General features: G+C 44.2%; 2 protein-coding genes across 5 annotated transcripts in view; one reads left to right on the top strand and one right to left on the bottom strand.

Annotated features, from left to right (window-relative positions):
* OCIAD1 (OCIA domain containing 1) overlaps positions 1–15,001 on the top strand; it is a 50,482-nt gene extending 35,481 nt beyond the window's left edge. Inside the window, exons 10-11 of the transcript XR_007151587.1 lie at positions 7,515–7,522; positions 14,991–15,001. The gene's annotated coding sequence lies outside the window, so the exon portion shown is untranslated. The remainder of the gene's footprint in view (positions 1–7,514; positions 7,523–14,990) is intronic.
* Positions 389–15,655, bottom strand: OCIAD2 (OCIA domain containing 2). Of its 4 annotated transcripts, XM_047856253.1 has the most exons (9): positions 15,471–15,655; positions 14,682–14,877; positions 13,422–13,528; positions 13,214–13,341; positions 8,835–8,931; positions 7,147–7,200; positions 3,816–3,863; positions 2,519–2,636; positions 389–752 (listed from the first exon to the last, which is right to left on the bottom strand). In XM_047856253.1, exons 4-9 carry the CDS (start codon positions 13,277–13,279, stop codon positions 671–673), a joined length of 465 nt encoding a protein of 154 aa, XP_047712209.1. In that variant the 5' UTR covers positions 13,280–13,341; positions 13,422–13,528; positions 14,682–14,877; positions 15,471–15,655; the 3' UTR covers positions 389–670. The 4 variants fall into 4 exon arrangements, with proteins under 4 accessions (XP_047712209.1, XP_047712208.1, XP_047712210.1 ...); XM_047856252.1 differs by lacking the exon at positions 13,422–13,528; XM_047856254.1 differs by lacking the exons at positions 13,422–13,528; positions 14,682–14,877 and adding an exon at positions 9,224–9,310.
* Between the last annotated feature and the right edge of the window lie 1,046 nt (positions 15,656–16,701).

The following is a 16,701-nucleotide window of genomic DNA, read 5'->3' as shown; positions in this document are numbered from 1 at the left end:
GTTCTTTAGTGCTGACCATGAGCATGCTAAACAAGTAACCTAAAGATGATGGGTTCTTCCAAAACTTCACCACACCAATGAGGCACAAAGTCATCTATGTCACTGAAAGGGCAGTGGATTCAAATTCTGACTCTTTCAAGGGAAATATTTTTTATCAACTTAAACATCTTGGTTCCTATATTTTAGAAAGCACTTCTCAAACCTAGAAGACACAGTCCCGTGTTTCTACCTCTAGACACATTGGTTTTCTAGTCCCGTGTTTCTACCTCTAGACACATTGGTTTTCTTTGGGGCATGGCTTCCCAAGTTCCTGAATATTCACTCCCCTCCTGTATCCGCGATCTTAAAACCCTGGACAAAAGCAGAGTGAAAGAATGGATAGCCCAAATCAGCGAAGGCTTGAAGCACTTTTACTCAGCTGTAAGCAAGTTAAGGAATGCACTGTAATTTCTTTTTTGGTGTGTGAATGCCCCCGACAAGTTCTCAAATCGCAGACAAACATATACTGCTCGCTTCAATTGAGAATCTTCCCCAGAAAGCATGTCAAAAAGAGAGAAGCACAATGTTTCTGTTCCACTATACATATGTTATTTTAAAGTACACTTGAAATTCTAAATGTGTACAAATTCAGAGAGAGGTTTAAGGAACTTCCAAAGCCATAGAGACAAGTTTAAGAAGCTGAAGGCTGAGAGCTTCCCTTCTCGTGTAATCCGTGCTTGATTTTGCACTCCTCACAGGTAAGCAGGCAGTGCCTAGAATGGAAGCAAAAGCAGAAGTCTGTGCTTTGTCACTGGTTGGTCTATCTAGTCTTAACACAGCGTGACTGAGAGGCGTCTTCTATGTGGAAGTTCACTAGCCTAATTTTTTTTTTTTAATTTATTTTGAGAGAGAGAGAGTGTGCGTGCAAAAGTGGGGCAGAGAGGGAGAATCTTAAGCAGGTTCCATGCTCAGCACGGAGCCTGACATGGGGCTCGATCCTATGACCCTGGGATCATGACCTGAGCCAAAAGAGAGTTGGATGCTTAACTGACTGAGCCACCCAGGTGCCCCTCACAAGTTCTAATATTTAAAGGAAAAACAGGAGTTGTCTCTTGGTTTGAGACCACCCCCCAGAATCTCATCCCCCCCACAAAGGTCAATAATGATCTTCACGTCTGATGTTTTCACAGGTTTCATGCTGCCTTTCAAATAGAACCCACTGTGACAAGTCAAGGTCTTGAAAGAAATGGGTTCCTAACACCAAACCTATCAATACTATCATAGAAATAAGTACTATTTACTGGGCCCTCACTGTCATAAATAATCACTCCTATTCCTTGTAACATGCCACGAAAACAATTCTGATCACCACTTTCTACAGAGGAGGAAACTGAAAATCAGAGAGGGTAAGACACTTGTCCAAGGTTACACAGCTTTGTAAGCGGTAGAACTGGTTTTCACCTGGGTACTCTAACCACCGGGGTAATGTCCTTAACTCCAGAGTCCCGTGGCTGACACCTCGAATGAGAATCGCAATACACGCCAACCTAGAAGGGTTCTGAGAAGTCCCGCTGTAAAGAAACCTGTTCAAATCCGGTGTGACCCCGTGATGGTAGAGGCCATGTCTGCTGATGAAGGTATTCGTTAGAGACCTGCACGATGTCTCGAACACAGTAAGTGCTCAATGTTGAGCAAATGAAACAGGTAATTATTATTGAATAGCAACAGCTCAAAAAATTGAGAGTTAAAGAGGTTTTTTTCAACAGAGAGATATGTTAAAAATTGTCTAATATTGTAAGTGGTGAAAAGGCCTTATTTAACTTTTTATAATTATCTTCATTACAATCCCTCAGTCAAAGGGGTGTCTGGGTGGCTCAGTCGGTTGAACATCTGACTCTTGACTTTGGCTCAGGTCATGATCTCATGGTTGTTGAGTTTGAGCCCCACAGTCGTGGGATCAAGCCCTGCATTGGGTTCCATGCTAAGCATGGAGCCTGCTTGAGATTCTCTTTCTCTCTCTCTGCCCCTCTCCACTGCTTGTGCGCATGCGTGCTTACTCTCTCTCTTTTATTTTCTCCAATAAAATAATAAATAAATGAATAAATAAAAACAGTCCCTCACCCAAAAAGATTACAAACCTGTTGCAATGACATGGATAGATCTAGAGAGTATTATGCTAAGTGAAATAAGAAAGACAAATGCCATATGATTTCATTCATATGTGGAATTTTAGAAACAAAACAAGTGAGCAAAGGGGAACAAATTAAGAGAGAGAGAGAGAGAGAGAGAGAGAGACAAATTAAAAAACAGACTCTTAACTATAGAGAACAGTCGATGGTTACCAGGGGGGAGCTGGGTGGGGGGGCTGGGGGAAGCAGGTGAAGGGGATTAAGAATACACTTGACATGATGAGCACTGGCTAATACATGGAGCTGTTGAATCACTGTATTGTACCCCTGAAACTAATAGAACACTGTGCATTAATTACTCTGGAATTAAAATTTAAGAACTTAATAAAAATTTTTAAACAGTTACAAACCTGTTATGCCCTGGACCAAAACCAGCCCCACGGAGCTGATCTTCGACAGAATGGAATTTACTCTGGCACACTCGTATGTATGATGCCTTTCCAAGGGCAAATCCCAAGATACCCGCAACTGTAAAAGCAGGTGAGGAAAGATAATTGAAAAGCTCAGCATCGCCTCTATTAATTATCTTCTAGAACTTTCTACATTAACAGTAGTAATTCTTACATGAAAAGTACTGTGATAAATCAACGAACAAAACCTCTGACAATGAGTCTCCCTATTAAAGAGCAGGATTGGGAAATGGAGGCTTTCTGAGCTCCTCAGTTTTGAGCTGGTGGTGGAAGGGCCAGGATAGAGCCAGCAAAGGTGCTGTCTCTGAGGCAGGCAGCCAGTGGGAGGCCCAGGTGGCAAACAAATGCCTGAGGTCCCAGGGCAGGGAGGGGTGGGCTTTGGGCGGTAGGTGGCTGTAGGTGGATTCCAAATCCTGGGGCAAAGGCCCTTAATTCTCTTGATGGGTTACAGTAGGGGCAGCGGCACTCCATCTTGCCTGCAGGGAAGAGAGCTCACGAGGCAGAGGGAATCTCCTAAGGGAGAAATGTCCAACCTGCTCTTCTTGCTGGGAATGAGGTTTCAGACCCTGAATTGGAACGCGTCCTCTTTGTCCATAACGGGTCTGTGTATGAGTGGAAGAAGATGAAACCCCAAGTTTGTGGGAAATGTATTACCAGAAAGTCTCTGATTTTTAAAAATTATTCATTTGGTAGGTCCATTATAGAAAATATCCTGGGGATGCCTGGGTGGCTCAGTCATGATCTCGCGGTTTGTGAGTTTGACAGCCCAGAGCCTGGAGCCCGCTTCGGATTCTGTGTCTCCCTCTCTCTCTGCTCCTCCCCCACTCATGCTCTGTTTCTCTCTCTCAAAAATAAATAAGCATTAAAAAATTAAAAAAAAAAAAAAGAAAATATTTAGAAAAAAACCGGCTAACTAGCCAAAAGAAGAGAATGACAGGCCCTAATGGCTCTATCATCCAGATCATCTGCTTGGTCTCTTCTTGTATGTTGTGCCCATGCCTCTGAGTCCAGGCTTTAACGAGGCCTAAGGTGGAGTCCCTACTACTCAGTCTTATATCAGAAAGTGTTGAATGAACTAAGAACTTCAAAGCGACAAAAAAACAGACTGATTTTTCAGAGAGTCAACGCAGGCAGTTTGTTAGCCTGACATTCATATCTCCAGTTGCTATAAACATCTTGTTTTTAAAAAGAAAAAAATGAATCTTTAGGGTTTGTTTTTTTAACTTCTATAACTTACGTGCAACTTTGGGCAATGATCCAAATCTTGGATTAGATGCTAAATAACCTAAGAAGTAATATATAAATACATTATTATTACATTTTATATCTTATTTAAATTTATAAAATGTAAATAAACCTTTAAAGGAAATCTTGATATACACAGATTCTTAAAGAGATGATTTTTTAAAAGTTATAAGTCAATTCTTAATTGAACTTAACTCTCAATCATTTTTAGCAAGTAGCAAAGTATTAGTAGCTTTAATGTACAGAAAAAGAACATGAAACAGACCATTTAAGACTAATTTAAATATATTAAGGGGGGCACCTGGCTGACACAATCCGCAGAGAATGCAACTCTAGATCTTGGCGTTCTACGTTCAACCCCCACATGGGGTGTAGAGATTACTTAAAAAATAAAATTAAAAAAAAATGGTATCAACGCAAAGAGGGGGCTAACAATCTAGTTCCAAGCAATTAGGCATAGTCCCCTCCCCTTTTTAAGTAACTCAACACGAAGTCTCAGTTTAGAGATTCACAGTATATGTATCATAATTTTAAGATGAAAACAATAAAACCTATGGAAGGCAGAGTAATGGTCTCCTAAAGATGTCCACATCCCAATCCCTGGAAACTATGAAGAAAATGGGATTAAGGTTGCTAATCGAGTAATTTTAAAATAGGAAGATTATCCTGGATTATCTGGGTGGACCCAATCTAATCAAGATGCAATCATCTTGAGGGCCACCTGGGTGGCTCAGTCAGTTAAGTGCTGACTTTGGCTCAGGTCATGATCTCGTGGTTTGTGAGTTCGAGCCCCGCATTGGGTTCTGTGCTGACAGCTCAGAGCCTGGGGCCTGCTTCAGATTCTGTGTCTCCCTCTTTCCCTGCCCCTCCCCCGCTTATGCTCTCTCAAAAATGAAATAAACATTAAAAACATTAAAAAAAAAAGATGTAATCATCTTGAATATGGAAGAGAGATTCAGAGACATATCATGGCAGTATGAGAAGATCTCGCCTCAGTGTTGCTGGCTTCACAGACAGAGGAAGGAGCCATGAGCCAGAGAATGTGGGTGGTCTCTAGAAGCTGGAAAGGGAAAGGAAGCCCCAAACCCCCCTTACCCCCCCCCCCCCCCAAGGAATGCAGCATTGCCAACACTTTGATTTCAGCCCAGTGAGACCCATTTTGGACTTTTGACCTCTGAAACCCCGAGATAAGCAATTTGTATTGTTTTAAGCCACCATATTTGTGGTAATTTATTATAGCAGCCATGGAAAATTAATATACAAACCTGGAAAGGTATATCTGTACACATGCAGAAAACTGTAGATTTTAAGCAGTTTAATATTTATAAAACATAACCCCTATAGATGTCATGGCCATATTTTTTTGTTGTCAGAAGTGGTCTGATGAAGCCTTGTTACTGATTGATGAATATATTTCTATAAAAAGGCTACCTTGAAGTTATAAAAATGAAATTATATTTAACAAATCACCTTTAAAGACAAGAATAATATTGAGTGAAATGGGATTCTCCTGGAAATGTGACATATGTGGTCTCTGACACCCCAAAAGGAACTAGAACATTTTCCCTCATGTTTGCTGGGTACAAATAGTCTTTTAAAAATCCTGGTAATTGGGGCACCTGAGTGGCTCAGTCAGTTAAGCGTCCCACTTGATCTCAGCTCAGGTCTTGATCTCAGGCTTATGAGTTCAAGCCCGCATTGCACTCTGTGCTGGGCATGGAGCCTACTTTAAAAAAAAAAAAAAATCCTGGTAATCAGCAGTGTTTAGTATAGTGGTCTTCAACAAGGCCAGGAACCTTCTTGTTATCTGGGGACCAAGCAATGTCTATGGAGGCTCTGGTGAGATGGAGAGAGAAGAAAGAAGAGAGCGTGAAAGGGAGAACAGACAGGAAAAGTGGAAACCTCTAAGAGGCAGGAAGAGGTTATGTGGGGAGGTGCTGGGCGGCTGCTAGTTCTCTTGATCTGTTGCTCAGATTAGGCAGGGTCCCTTCCTTAGGCAGATGTAGCCTCTTGCATGCAGCCTCTTGCCATGAGGAATGGCGTGATGGACAGAGTTCGGGTGGATTTCAGTGTGACTTACCTCCTTGGAGCACAGCTGGGCGGGAAACAATCTGTCTAACCATACCTGGAGACCCTGGGAGACACAGGGACTCTGGCACAGAGAAAGCCGCTGCCTCAGTATCCTGTGGCTGCTGTAACAACTCACCACAAACTCAGTGGTTTAAAGCAACACAAATTTGTTACCTTATAGTTCTGGAGCTCAGAGGCTCAAAATGGGTCTCACTGGGTGACAGACCATTTGGGCAGCTACACCAAAATATGGCAGACTGGGTGGCTTAGCAACAAAAGAAATTTATTTCTCACAGTTCTGGAGGCTGAAGTCCAAGATCAGGTGCCAGCATGGTTGGGTGAGGGCCCTCTTCGGGGTTGCAGACTTCCTGTTGCATCATTATGTGATGAAAGGGGCTGGGGAGCTCTGTGGGATCTCTTTTACAAGGGCACTAATCCCTTCATGATGGCTCCACCCCTGCCCAAGGCCCCCTTCCTAATACCATCACACTGGGCCTTAGGAGTTCAACAAGTGAATTTGGGGTGACACAAATATTCAGACCACAGCACTGGGCTAAAATCAAGATAGTAGTAGGGCCGCATTCCTTTCTGGAAGTTCTAGAGTTTCTCTCATTTCCAGCTTCCAGAGGCCAGCCACATCCCAGACTCCTGGGCCCCTCCTCCGTCTTCATAGCCAACAGTGTGGAACTGAGCCTTTCTGGTGCTGCCATCCCCCTGGTTCCATCTTCTCATCCACCCTTGCATTTTTAATGACCCTTTGATTACACTGGGCCCATCTAGATAATCCAGAAAAATCTACTTAAAAAAATTTTTTTTAATGTTTATTTATTTTTGAGAGAGAGAGAGAGGGAGACCCAGAATCTGAAGCAGGCTCCAGGTCTGAGCTGTCAGCACAGAGTCTGACACGGGGCTCAAACCAACAAACCGCAAGATCATGACCTGAGCCGAAGTCGGATGCTTAACGGACTGAGCCACCCAGGCGCCCCAATAATCTATTTTAAGGTCAGCTGATGAACAGCTGCAACTTTAATTTCTCTGCAACTTTAATTTCCCTTTGCCACGCAACTTAATATAGCCACTCCTTCTGGAGATTAGGACATCTTCGGGAGAGGGGGTGCTTAGGCTGAAAATAAGCAAAAACCTGCATACATAAATCTTCCACCAAAAAACAAATGCCAAGTGCCAAAAAGCTGCCAGGAGCATCACTGAAACCTGGGCTCTCAAGTCGAACAATAACTGATTCTGAATCTTACCGTGGTGGACTAGTCCTTGGGTGGCGAGCATGCTCACAAGAGAAAAAGGCAGAGCTGCAAAAGAAAGATGCCATTCAATATCGCTAGTTTAAAACTTGGCACCTCACCCAGAAGTCAGGGGAAATTAACCTGTGTTTTCTTCTCTTATCTACCTTGGCAACGAGGTGTTAGTCATTTGTTATTTTACTTATTCAACAAGTATTTATTAAGCACCGCATGAAGAATTTTCTTGAGATCTGTCCCAGTCACTCAGCCGGGAGGCACAGCATTACCATGACAAAACCTAGCCCCGTGCCACTCCAGCTCTGACACCCGCCTTTAGGGACCGCCCACCACGCACCAGATGCTGAGCACCACAGACGACAAAGGTATCTTAGTGAGAGTGCACACTTAGCCGTTGAATCTGGGAGTCACCTTTAGCTGTCTTTTGAAAATTTCAATCCTACAGAAAAGTTAAAAAACAATACACTAAACTCTGGCATACCTATCTAGGACCGTTCCCAGCTTTTGTCTCAGAGGATATTTTGGATATGTCACAATTTGGATATGTCTATTTTCTGAAGATTATGAGATTATCACATTCATGTTAAACATGGGCGGTGCTGAGCTATGATTTTTAAAACAGGCAAGTTAGTCTGGCAAAGGCAGTATCTAGTTCTATCAAAACGCAACACTTCTTCCAAGAGCAAAGACCACTGATCAACATCCAGCTCCTCCTAGCAAGAGAAAAATCAAATAGCAACCAATGTTTCCACTCATATCTACCTGATGGGAGACAAATGGGTCATACTGAAATGTTAATCTACTAGTGCTTACTTAAATTACTTATTCATAGGTTGCAAAAAAAACCCAAAAAACCAAAAACAAACCTGTGAATTTCTAGGAGCACAATCAAGAATCATAAAATATAATATCAAGTTCTAAAGTATTGCTTCCAATTCCAAAACAATTGATATTGAATGATTTGAGAAATGAAAAAAATGTGTATTTCAAAGTATAAATTATCCCAATGCTGCAAAACACTGGGACTAAATCTATGGGCTCTATTATGACATTTTCAAATGACAAATCATGAATTTTTTAAATTGGAAGAGACCTTAATGCGCAGCATGAATTCACACCCTCGCCTTATATAAGACAGGCCCAGCAAGAGGAAGTGAATCAGCAGAAAAGGTTATTTCAGAGACATTGTAAGAGAATTATTATTAACGGAATGTTGCCACTTTTTACTCATATCACAAAAATTTTAATGTTTATTTATTTATTCTTATTCCACAAATATTTAATAGGCAATTTCTATATGTGTAGTGCTGTGCTTGGCTCTGGGATGAAGCAATGAACCTGATATTGTTTCCAAACTCAATGAAAGTTTAGTGAAATGTAGGAGGGTCAAATCTTTCCAGAAATTCTAAATAACACTCTTGGCACACGTCTTTGGTCACACAGAGGAAAGTGTGTATCACTTCTTGCTAAGTGAGGGAAGGTGTTCCTACATCAGGTATGACCTCTGCACTTAAAAGGGCTTCAATATGGATTTAGAATGGAAATAGCCACTGATATTTAAAGTTCTTCAGGGAATTATGCAGTCTCTGCTCAAAAGGGACTCATTACCATAATTCTACTGTGATATTTGGGCAGTTTATTGCAGCAAATATGGTGTTAGCAAAGATTAAGAGGGGTTCAATTACCTCTCTTCCAGAAGCTTTCTTCTTGACACTCTCGGATAATCTTTGAAATCTCTCCTCTGTGGATGTGCAGTTTTGATTTTGGACAAAATAATAGACTCTGCAAGGAAAGTTATGTGGTGAGTTGACTGAAATCATTAGAAAAGCATCTGCTGTTTTCTCTAGAGGAGGGCAGGGAGGTCTCTTCACTCAGGTCACACAGCGTGTGTCCTGTGTGGCTGCCAGCAGAGTAATGACCAGTCTCAGCCAGTGCCTTCCAAGTGGGAACGCTGGGTGGGTTTAGGCAAGGAAAGCATCCCAGCTGCAGAAGCAGAGTGACTCATGGACTCGCGAGTATGGAGCAGATATCTGGTCACAATGAATCACTGTCGAGGCCACATTTTCTTTCTTACCCCCAGCTTCCGTCCATGCAGCTCATCCTGCCTGCAATGCTCCTCACTCCCTTTGCCTGCCTGGTGTCCTTGAGACCCAGTTGCCTCCTGGGTGAAGAAGAGATTTCCCCCAAAGCACAATGTTTCCATCTCTGGGATCCCATTCAGGGCAGTGTACTACAAGTTAGCTATTTATAGATCTGCATTCCAATTCATCTGTTTATACTTCTGTATGCATTTTTAGGCTAAGAACTCGCCAACAAACGACTTTTAGTCATCATACTCTATCTTAACAGGTTTCTTTTTTACACATTCACAAGTGGTCTGCACGTAATTTCTGATGGGATAACCAACATGGTTTAAATGATCACTTTTACTAGATCTTTTTATTGTGTTGATATGCTATAATCTGGACTAACTCCCATCATATACCACCCTTCCCCTTTTGTGGGTATATATTACTCACTCACTCTTACTTCCATTCTCTATTCTCATATTCTCTATCGCTGCCATTCTGGGGGCTTAATGCCGATCATTTGTTGGTATGCATTGCTGCAAAATGTTCACTGTTATGGATGCATGCATCTTTTTTTATGCAAATGGAAGTTTTGTATATTTAATTGTACTTTAAATGTTAAAAAATATTTTTAATGTTTATTATTTATTTTTGAGAGAGACAGAGGGTGTGCAGGGGAGGGGCAGAGAGAGAGAGAGGGAGACACAGAATCTGAAGCAGGCTCCAGGCTCTGAGCTGTCAGCACAGAGCCCGATGCGGGGCTCGAACCCATGAACCGTGGATCGTGACCTGAGCCAAAGTTGGAAGCTTAACCGACTGAGCCACCCAAGCGCCCCTTAAAATGTTTTCAACTCAGCTCTATGCTTTTAAGATCCATCCATGTTGCTTACATATCTAGTTCACTGTTCCAACTGCTGGCTAATTCTCCAGGATGCTTCCTGGAGGATGTTTCCTCACCAGGGCATGTCTCCTTACAGTCCCCTGTGAGAATATTTCTCAGATATACCCCTAGAAGTAAAATACAGGGCATGTGTATTCCCGATTTGACAAAGTCTCGCTAGAGTTCTCTCCCTAATGGCTGCATCGTACTTACCCACACCAGCAGTCTTGAACATTCCTCTATGCCTACAGACTCCACCTAGGGGCCAGTGAAGCTGGACTCTAAGCAGGTTAAAGAACCAAAGCTTGGAATATTTGGCATTATCCAGTTTTCTAAATGTTGACAGTCCAATAGGTATAAATGTTAATATTTTATTCTCATCTGCACTTCTCTGATAACTAATGTGTTTGAGAATCTACATATTCTTCAGCCACAACGCCCTTCTCCTCGAATGTTGGGGCAATCCCTCAACTGAACCTGGGCTGTGCTCTTTTGTTATATGGTAGTTCAATGCTTTTTGATTGTGGTTAACACACACATAATACTTACCATTTCAACCATTTTAAAGTAGACAATCTACGGAACTGAGTCCATCCACAATGTTGGGCAGCCACAACCACTGTCTAGTTCCAGAACTTTTTCATCACCCCCAAAGGAAATTCCATACTCATTAAGGAGCCTCTCCTCATTTCCCGCTCCCTCCAACCCTTGGCTCCCTGGCGATCACTAATCTGCTTTCTGGCTGCACAGATTTGCCCGTTTGGGGTAGTTTTATGTAAGTGGTGTCATACAGTATGTTTCTTTTTGTGGCTCTCTTTTCTCCCTTTGCATGATGTTTTCTAGCACGTGTCAATTAATTCATTCCGTTTTGTGGCTCAATAACATCCCATTGCATGGATATACCACACTTTGTTTCTCCAGTCATCTACTGATAGATATTTGGGTCATTTCTACCTTTCGGCTGTTGTGAATAGAGCTGCTACGAACTGTTTGAACACCTGTTTTCAATTCTTCTGACCCATACGGTAATTCTATGTTTAACTTACTGAGAAGCTGCCAAACTGTTTTCCCACCAACAAAGTATGAGAGTCCCCACCTTTCCACATCCTTGCCAACACTTCTCATTTTCTCTTATGTTTGTTCTTTTCAAATTAGCACGTTAAAATTCTCAATATGAATTATTTCATTAATTTAAGCTAAATAAGCTAAGTTGTTTCTGTTTTAAATTATGGTCATGCTAGTGATTGTGAACGGTACCTCATTGTGGTTTTGATTTGCATTTCCCTAATGACCAATGACATTGGTCATCTAGTCATTTGCTTGTTGGTCATTCACATATATTCCTTGGAGAAATACCTATTTAAGTCCTTCGCCCATTTTTCTAATTGGACTGTTTTTCTCTTTGATGTTGAGCTGTAAAAGCTCTTTGTATATTGTGGATAATAGACCCTTGCCAAATATGCATTTGAAAATAATTTTTTCCATCCTCTGGGTGGTTCATTCGTTTTTTAAAAAAATTTTTTTAATGTTTATTTTTGAGAGACAGAGAAAGAGACAGAGTGTGAGCGGAGGGTAGGCAGAGAGAGAGGGAGACACAGAATCCGAAGCAGGCTCCAGGCTCTGAGCTGTCAGCACAGAGCCCGATGTGGGGCTTGATTGAACTCACGAACTGTGAGATCATGACCTGAGCCGAAGTCGGAGGCTTAACTAACTGAGCCACCCAGGTGCCCTTCATTCATTTTTTAAAAACAAATTTTATTTAATTTGCTCCTTACTATATTAGTCACACTTGTATCTCCTTGTTTGTGAATTATTTATGTAGGACCTCTGCCGTTTACCTCTTGGATTTTTCATGTTTTTCTTGAGGTGCAGTTCTTTGAGTTTTGCCTTGCTGATTTTGCCAATATTCATTTTTGGACTCTTTGTAGTAGATAACAATGTGGATGACAGCCACCGTTTCTTGAGTACTTTTCCACGGGCCAGGCACTGTGCCAAGCACTTTACATGCATGATGACAGGTGGGAAGACCTCACGGCCCCTATGCCTTCAGAGTTCTATAAACCACTCAAGCAGGCGACCTCTGTCTTCTTTCTCTGTAACTCCCCACAGCACAGCGCCCGGCTGACAGTGGTCAGGGTAAGTGAGTCACGGGGTGAGAGAGGGAGCTCTTCTCACCCTCCACTTACCTTAGTTCCTCAGCAAGCACTCCTTATCGCAGTGTAAATACCTCCTCTTGGTTCTGCCTCTGGGTGCAGCAGGGGTGGGGCACATCTCCCTCCCTCCTTTGTCCCAAACACACACATATATATGCATCCAGACTCAGGGACCCTGACTACCACACTTGCTGTGAGTCCTGCAGTCAAGACTGGTGCTCCCGCACAGTCTCCACAGAGGAGTTCTGGTGACCCTTTCCTGTAGAGCCATAAATGTTTCATGGTTCTCTATTTCACAGAGGCAACTCGGGTGTCTAAATTCTTTTCCTTGTGACTGCGTGTCATTTGTCTGTTAACCTCTCCTAAACTTTGCTCCTTAAACATCACCCCCCCTTCATAAACTCATTTTAGCTGGGAAAGTTGATGCTGGAGAACAGGAACTCCATTTTCCCATCACAATACTTTCTCTTTGCTTCATTTACGTGTCCCCGAAACATATACTATTCCTTCTGAACAATTTGAAATATTGTGCCCGTGTTAACACCAGGGTTGTCAATCTGATCGCTAATTTAGTGGTTAAGGAACACCTGTCAGCAGCATAGATTAGTATGATTAGCCCTGGTAACAAAAATGTAAAAGCTGGCATGATGTATCATTCTGTTAGATTCAGTTAAGGCTTTTGCTCTGCTAAAGGAAACCTCTTCAGTCCTTGACAGCCTACGTAAGAGTCAGGCTAGATTCTAAACAGGGAAGAATAAAGGAAGGATTTTATAAGTAAAAACTGAAAAGGCTCCTTTCAAGGAAGCTAGAAAAATAGTTTCCTTCCCCACTCCATTGTCTCTGCGCCCATCCAACAAAGTGCCAGACTGCAAAAAGTAAGATGACTGGCCAAGGATGAGGTCTAAGGAAGGTTCTGGATGATGTTCCTCTTCAGTTGGCAGACGTCCAAATTAAAAATATACCTGCTTGCTTGGTGGTGGCAAATGGGGGCCTTTATCTTGATTTCCATGAGTAGACACCGAAGCCATGATGACTTTGTCTCTGCTTCTCTTCTAGTTGAGCGTACTCAGCTTATTCGTTGACGCGAAGTCTAAGGAAAGTAGAAGGGAGTCACTATGCCGTGGCTGAATGTTTAAATCAACCTTAAAAACACCCTTAGTATCAACTCACCAATTTGGAAAACTTCTTTTCGTTTTATCATTAGTTTTCATCTCCAGCCACCTGCGAAACTCACATTCTAATGCTTCTTCCCCACCAACGCACACAAATTAACTCACCTAGTGACAGATTAGAGTGTAGTGAAATGGCACTATGCACAGTGCTACTACTTAAAAATTGTGTCCTAAAAAAAGTTTCAATTCATTACAAGGTCACTAGGTACGACAGATATTTCTGGAGGGCCTACTATGTGCCAGACCAGGGAATACAAAGATGGATAAGACAAATCAGTGCTGAGGAAGCCCCGGGTCTAAAGGGGAAGAAAGACAAGTCAGCAGTTACACAATAGGCAAAGGGCTCCGTTACAGGTACGTACAGGGTACTAAGGAAGGAGAAAGAAAGGTCTATTCTCTCCAGTCAGTTCTGAAGACACCAAAGGCTAAGATTTTTGAGCTTTCAAGGGGTGGGTGGGCTCCAGAGGCAGGAAGACCAGTTTGGAAGGTAATATATTGTCCAGCCAAGGAACTGAAAAGACCTGAACCAAGAAGACCATGTGGAAGGACAGAGATGATAAATCTGAGTTTGGAAATGCTGGATATGGGTGCCTGTGGGTGCATACATTGGAACTAGCCAGCAGGAATTAGAATATTTGATAATTTGGGTCTGGAGTTACAGATTAGGCATAGGCTGAAAAGATGAATTTGGGAGGTGCCATCGTAAAGACGATAGGTAAAGCAAGAAACATGAATAAAATGATCTACAAAGAGTATTGGAAGATGTGAGCTTTGAGGCCAAGGGAATACCAACAAGAGAAGAAAAACAAAACAAAACAAAACAGGCCAAGAAAATGACTGAGAAGGAATAGTTGATACAGAGGGGTAGGAATTTCTAAAGGAGAGAATGAATTATCAGTATCACATGGCTCAGAAAAGTGATTTGGCAATGTTGGGCATAGTCCAGGGGGACCCCACCCCACTCCTCACCCCAACAATGGCCACTACACTCAATAGCCCTGGATTCTATTTCCCTGCAAAGTAAATATTATACACATTTCAGTTTCCTACTAAAATGCCAGGCATATGAGCCAAGGGGACCGTTAGTTGTACCACGTTTCACCTCAGATATCTAATGTTATTATAGAGGAAGCATGACGATACCCTACAGTGAAAAGTCTTGAAATCGGAGACCTGAGTTCAGATCCCGACTCTACTCCTCACTAGCCTTGTGCTTTGAGGCAAGTGATTGAATGTGTCTGTGCCTCAGCATTCTCACCTGTTACGTGGGGGTGATGGATACAGCAAGGGGCTTGAGGGGCTATTGCAAGGATGAGGAAGGAAGACGAGGGAGGAGTCCATAAACCCCAGCTCAGGACCCTGCGCACCGCGGGCGGATCAGCAGTAAAGGGCAAGCTGTCAGAGTGGCCCTGGGCACTCTATTTCTTGAGGATCTTCAGGAAGCCTTTGCTGACCTAAGGCCAAATTAGATAGTCTTTGCTTAGGCACTGGGCCCCTGCCTCAAATCCGGAAGCAAGGACACCACATCTCAGCTTTGGGGGTCCCCTCAAACCCAGTGAATCATCAGTCCACATCTGAGCAAACCTCCCGGGAGCGTGCTGCCTTCCAGGTGCAGCTCCCGCCACCGTGCCCGGGGCTGGTTTGGGGTCCCTCTGCTTCCCCAGTGCTTGGGGTTGCAGGGGTGCTGGCAGCTGGACAGTGGGGGGGAGGCCCGCAGCAGCACGAGGAGGGGTGCTAGCTCAGACGGACAGCGGAGGGGGTCGCCGCACTTTCTGGCGGCGGGGGAGGGAAGCCGGAAACAGCCCGCAGGACTCTACCTCGATCTACACCCTGAGGCCACCTGCACAACCCCAAACGTCGTACGTTTGCCCGATGTCGGCCGGAGCCCGAGCCAGGAGAGGAGGGGCTGGAAGGGGCGACTCTAGATGTCCCACCCCTGAGGACCCCGGCGGTAAAGCGGCAGAGGAGCGCCCCCCCCCCCCCCCAACCCTTCCCGCTCCTCGCAGTCCCTCCCGCTGTCGCCCGCGGTCAGCCGGGGCGGGCTCACCTGCGTAGGTAGGGATCCGTCGCTGGCCGCGCCTGGGGGCCCGCGGAGCCGAGCCCAGACCGCCTCCTTCCGCGGCCGCAGCTGCAGCGGGACTGCTCCCGCCTCCCGGCGCCGTCCCCGCGCCTCGGCCGCCTCCCCGCCGCCGGGCCCCAGCCTCTTCCCCGAGCTGCCCGCGCCGCTCCGTCCTCCTCTTGCTCCGCCCCTCTGCTCGCACGGCGAGTGCACCCAACCCCCGCCTTTCTCCGCGGTGACGTCAGCGCCCGCTCGCCAGCGCTCCGGCTGAAACGCTGCTCTCGGAGGCTCCCACCCCCTCACGAGTCTGGACACCTGGTAGGTTCTACCTCCTCGACGTTCAGAGAACTTCTTTCATCCCAACAATAACTGCAACTACCATCTACCGAACACTCTCTCTAGGCCAGGTGTTCACATGCACTTACAGGCGAGCCTTCCTTCCTTCCTTTTTTTTTTGCCGGGGGGGGGGGGGGGTATAATTGACATATACCATTATATTTCAGATGTAAAACCTCATGATTAGATATTTGCGTACATTGTGAAATGATCACACTAAGTCTAGTCGACGTGGCTCACTATACAGTAACCAAAACCAATTCATTTTTCCCCCTTGGGATGAAAACTTTTAAGATCTACTCTCTCGGCAACTTTCAAATAGGCAATGCAGTATTATGAACTGTAGTCACCATGCTGTACATTACACGCCCATGATTTACTTATTTTATAACTGAAGTTTGTACTTTTTGACCCCTTTCGCTCATTTCACCCATCCACGTGGAATCCTTTTTACAACCTTTAGAGCGAGTACTGTCATCTTCATTTTATTGAGTAGACAGGTGTTGTGCAAGGCCTGGGACTTTGGAGTCAAAGCCAGGTCAGCCTGGCTCCCAAGCCTTCTCTTTCTATTATTCTCTGTCCCTGTGCTCTGGCTGCCTGCCACTCCCAACGGCTGATACTGACACTGACACTGAGGGAAAGCTGCCGGGTGCCTTTGTCATCTTTATCACTCACCCCAACCTCCTCATCCTTGTAAGCTGAGCATCTTCCCCTGGGATGCCCAGCACTGGGGCTCAGAGAGTATGTTGACTTAGAAGTCAGGTTGTAAGTCAAGTAGAAGGCCCTCATCATTTCTCACTGTTTCCTACCATCCTGATTGGTCTCTAATGCCTCTGGCTCTCCACAGTCCTCACCCCCTCTCTAGCCCCTCTACCAGCCACCC

This window comes from Prionailurus viverrinus, chromosome B1 (genome assembly GCF_022837055.1).
Source record: "Prionailurus viverrinus isolate Anna chromosome B1, UM_Priviv_1.0, whole genome shotgun sequence".
Classification (NCBI taxonomy): Eukaryota; Metazoa; Chordata; class Mammalia; order Carnivora; family Felidae; genus Prionailurus; species Prionailurus viverrinus.
The sequence above is the reverse complement of the archived record's forward strand: the minus strand, read 5'-3'. Positions and strand labels throughout refer to the sequence as shown.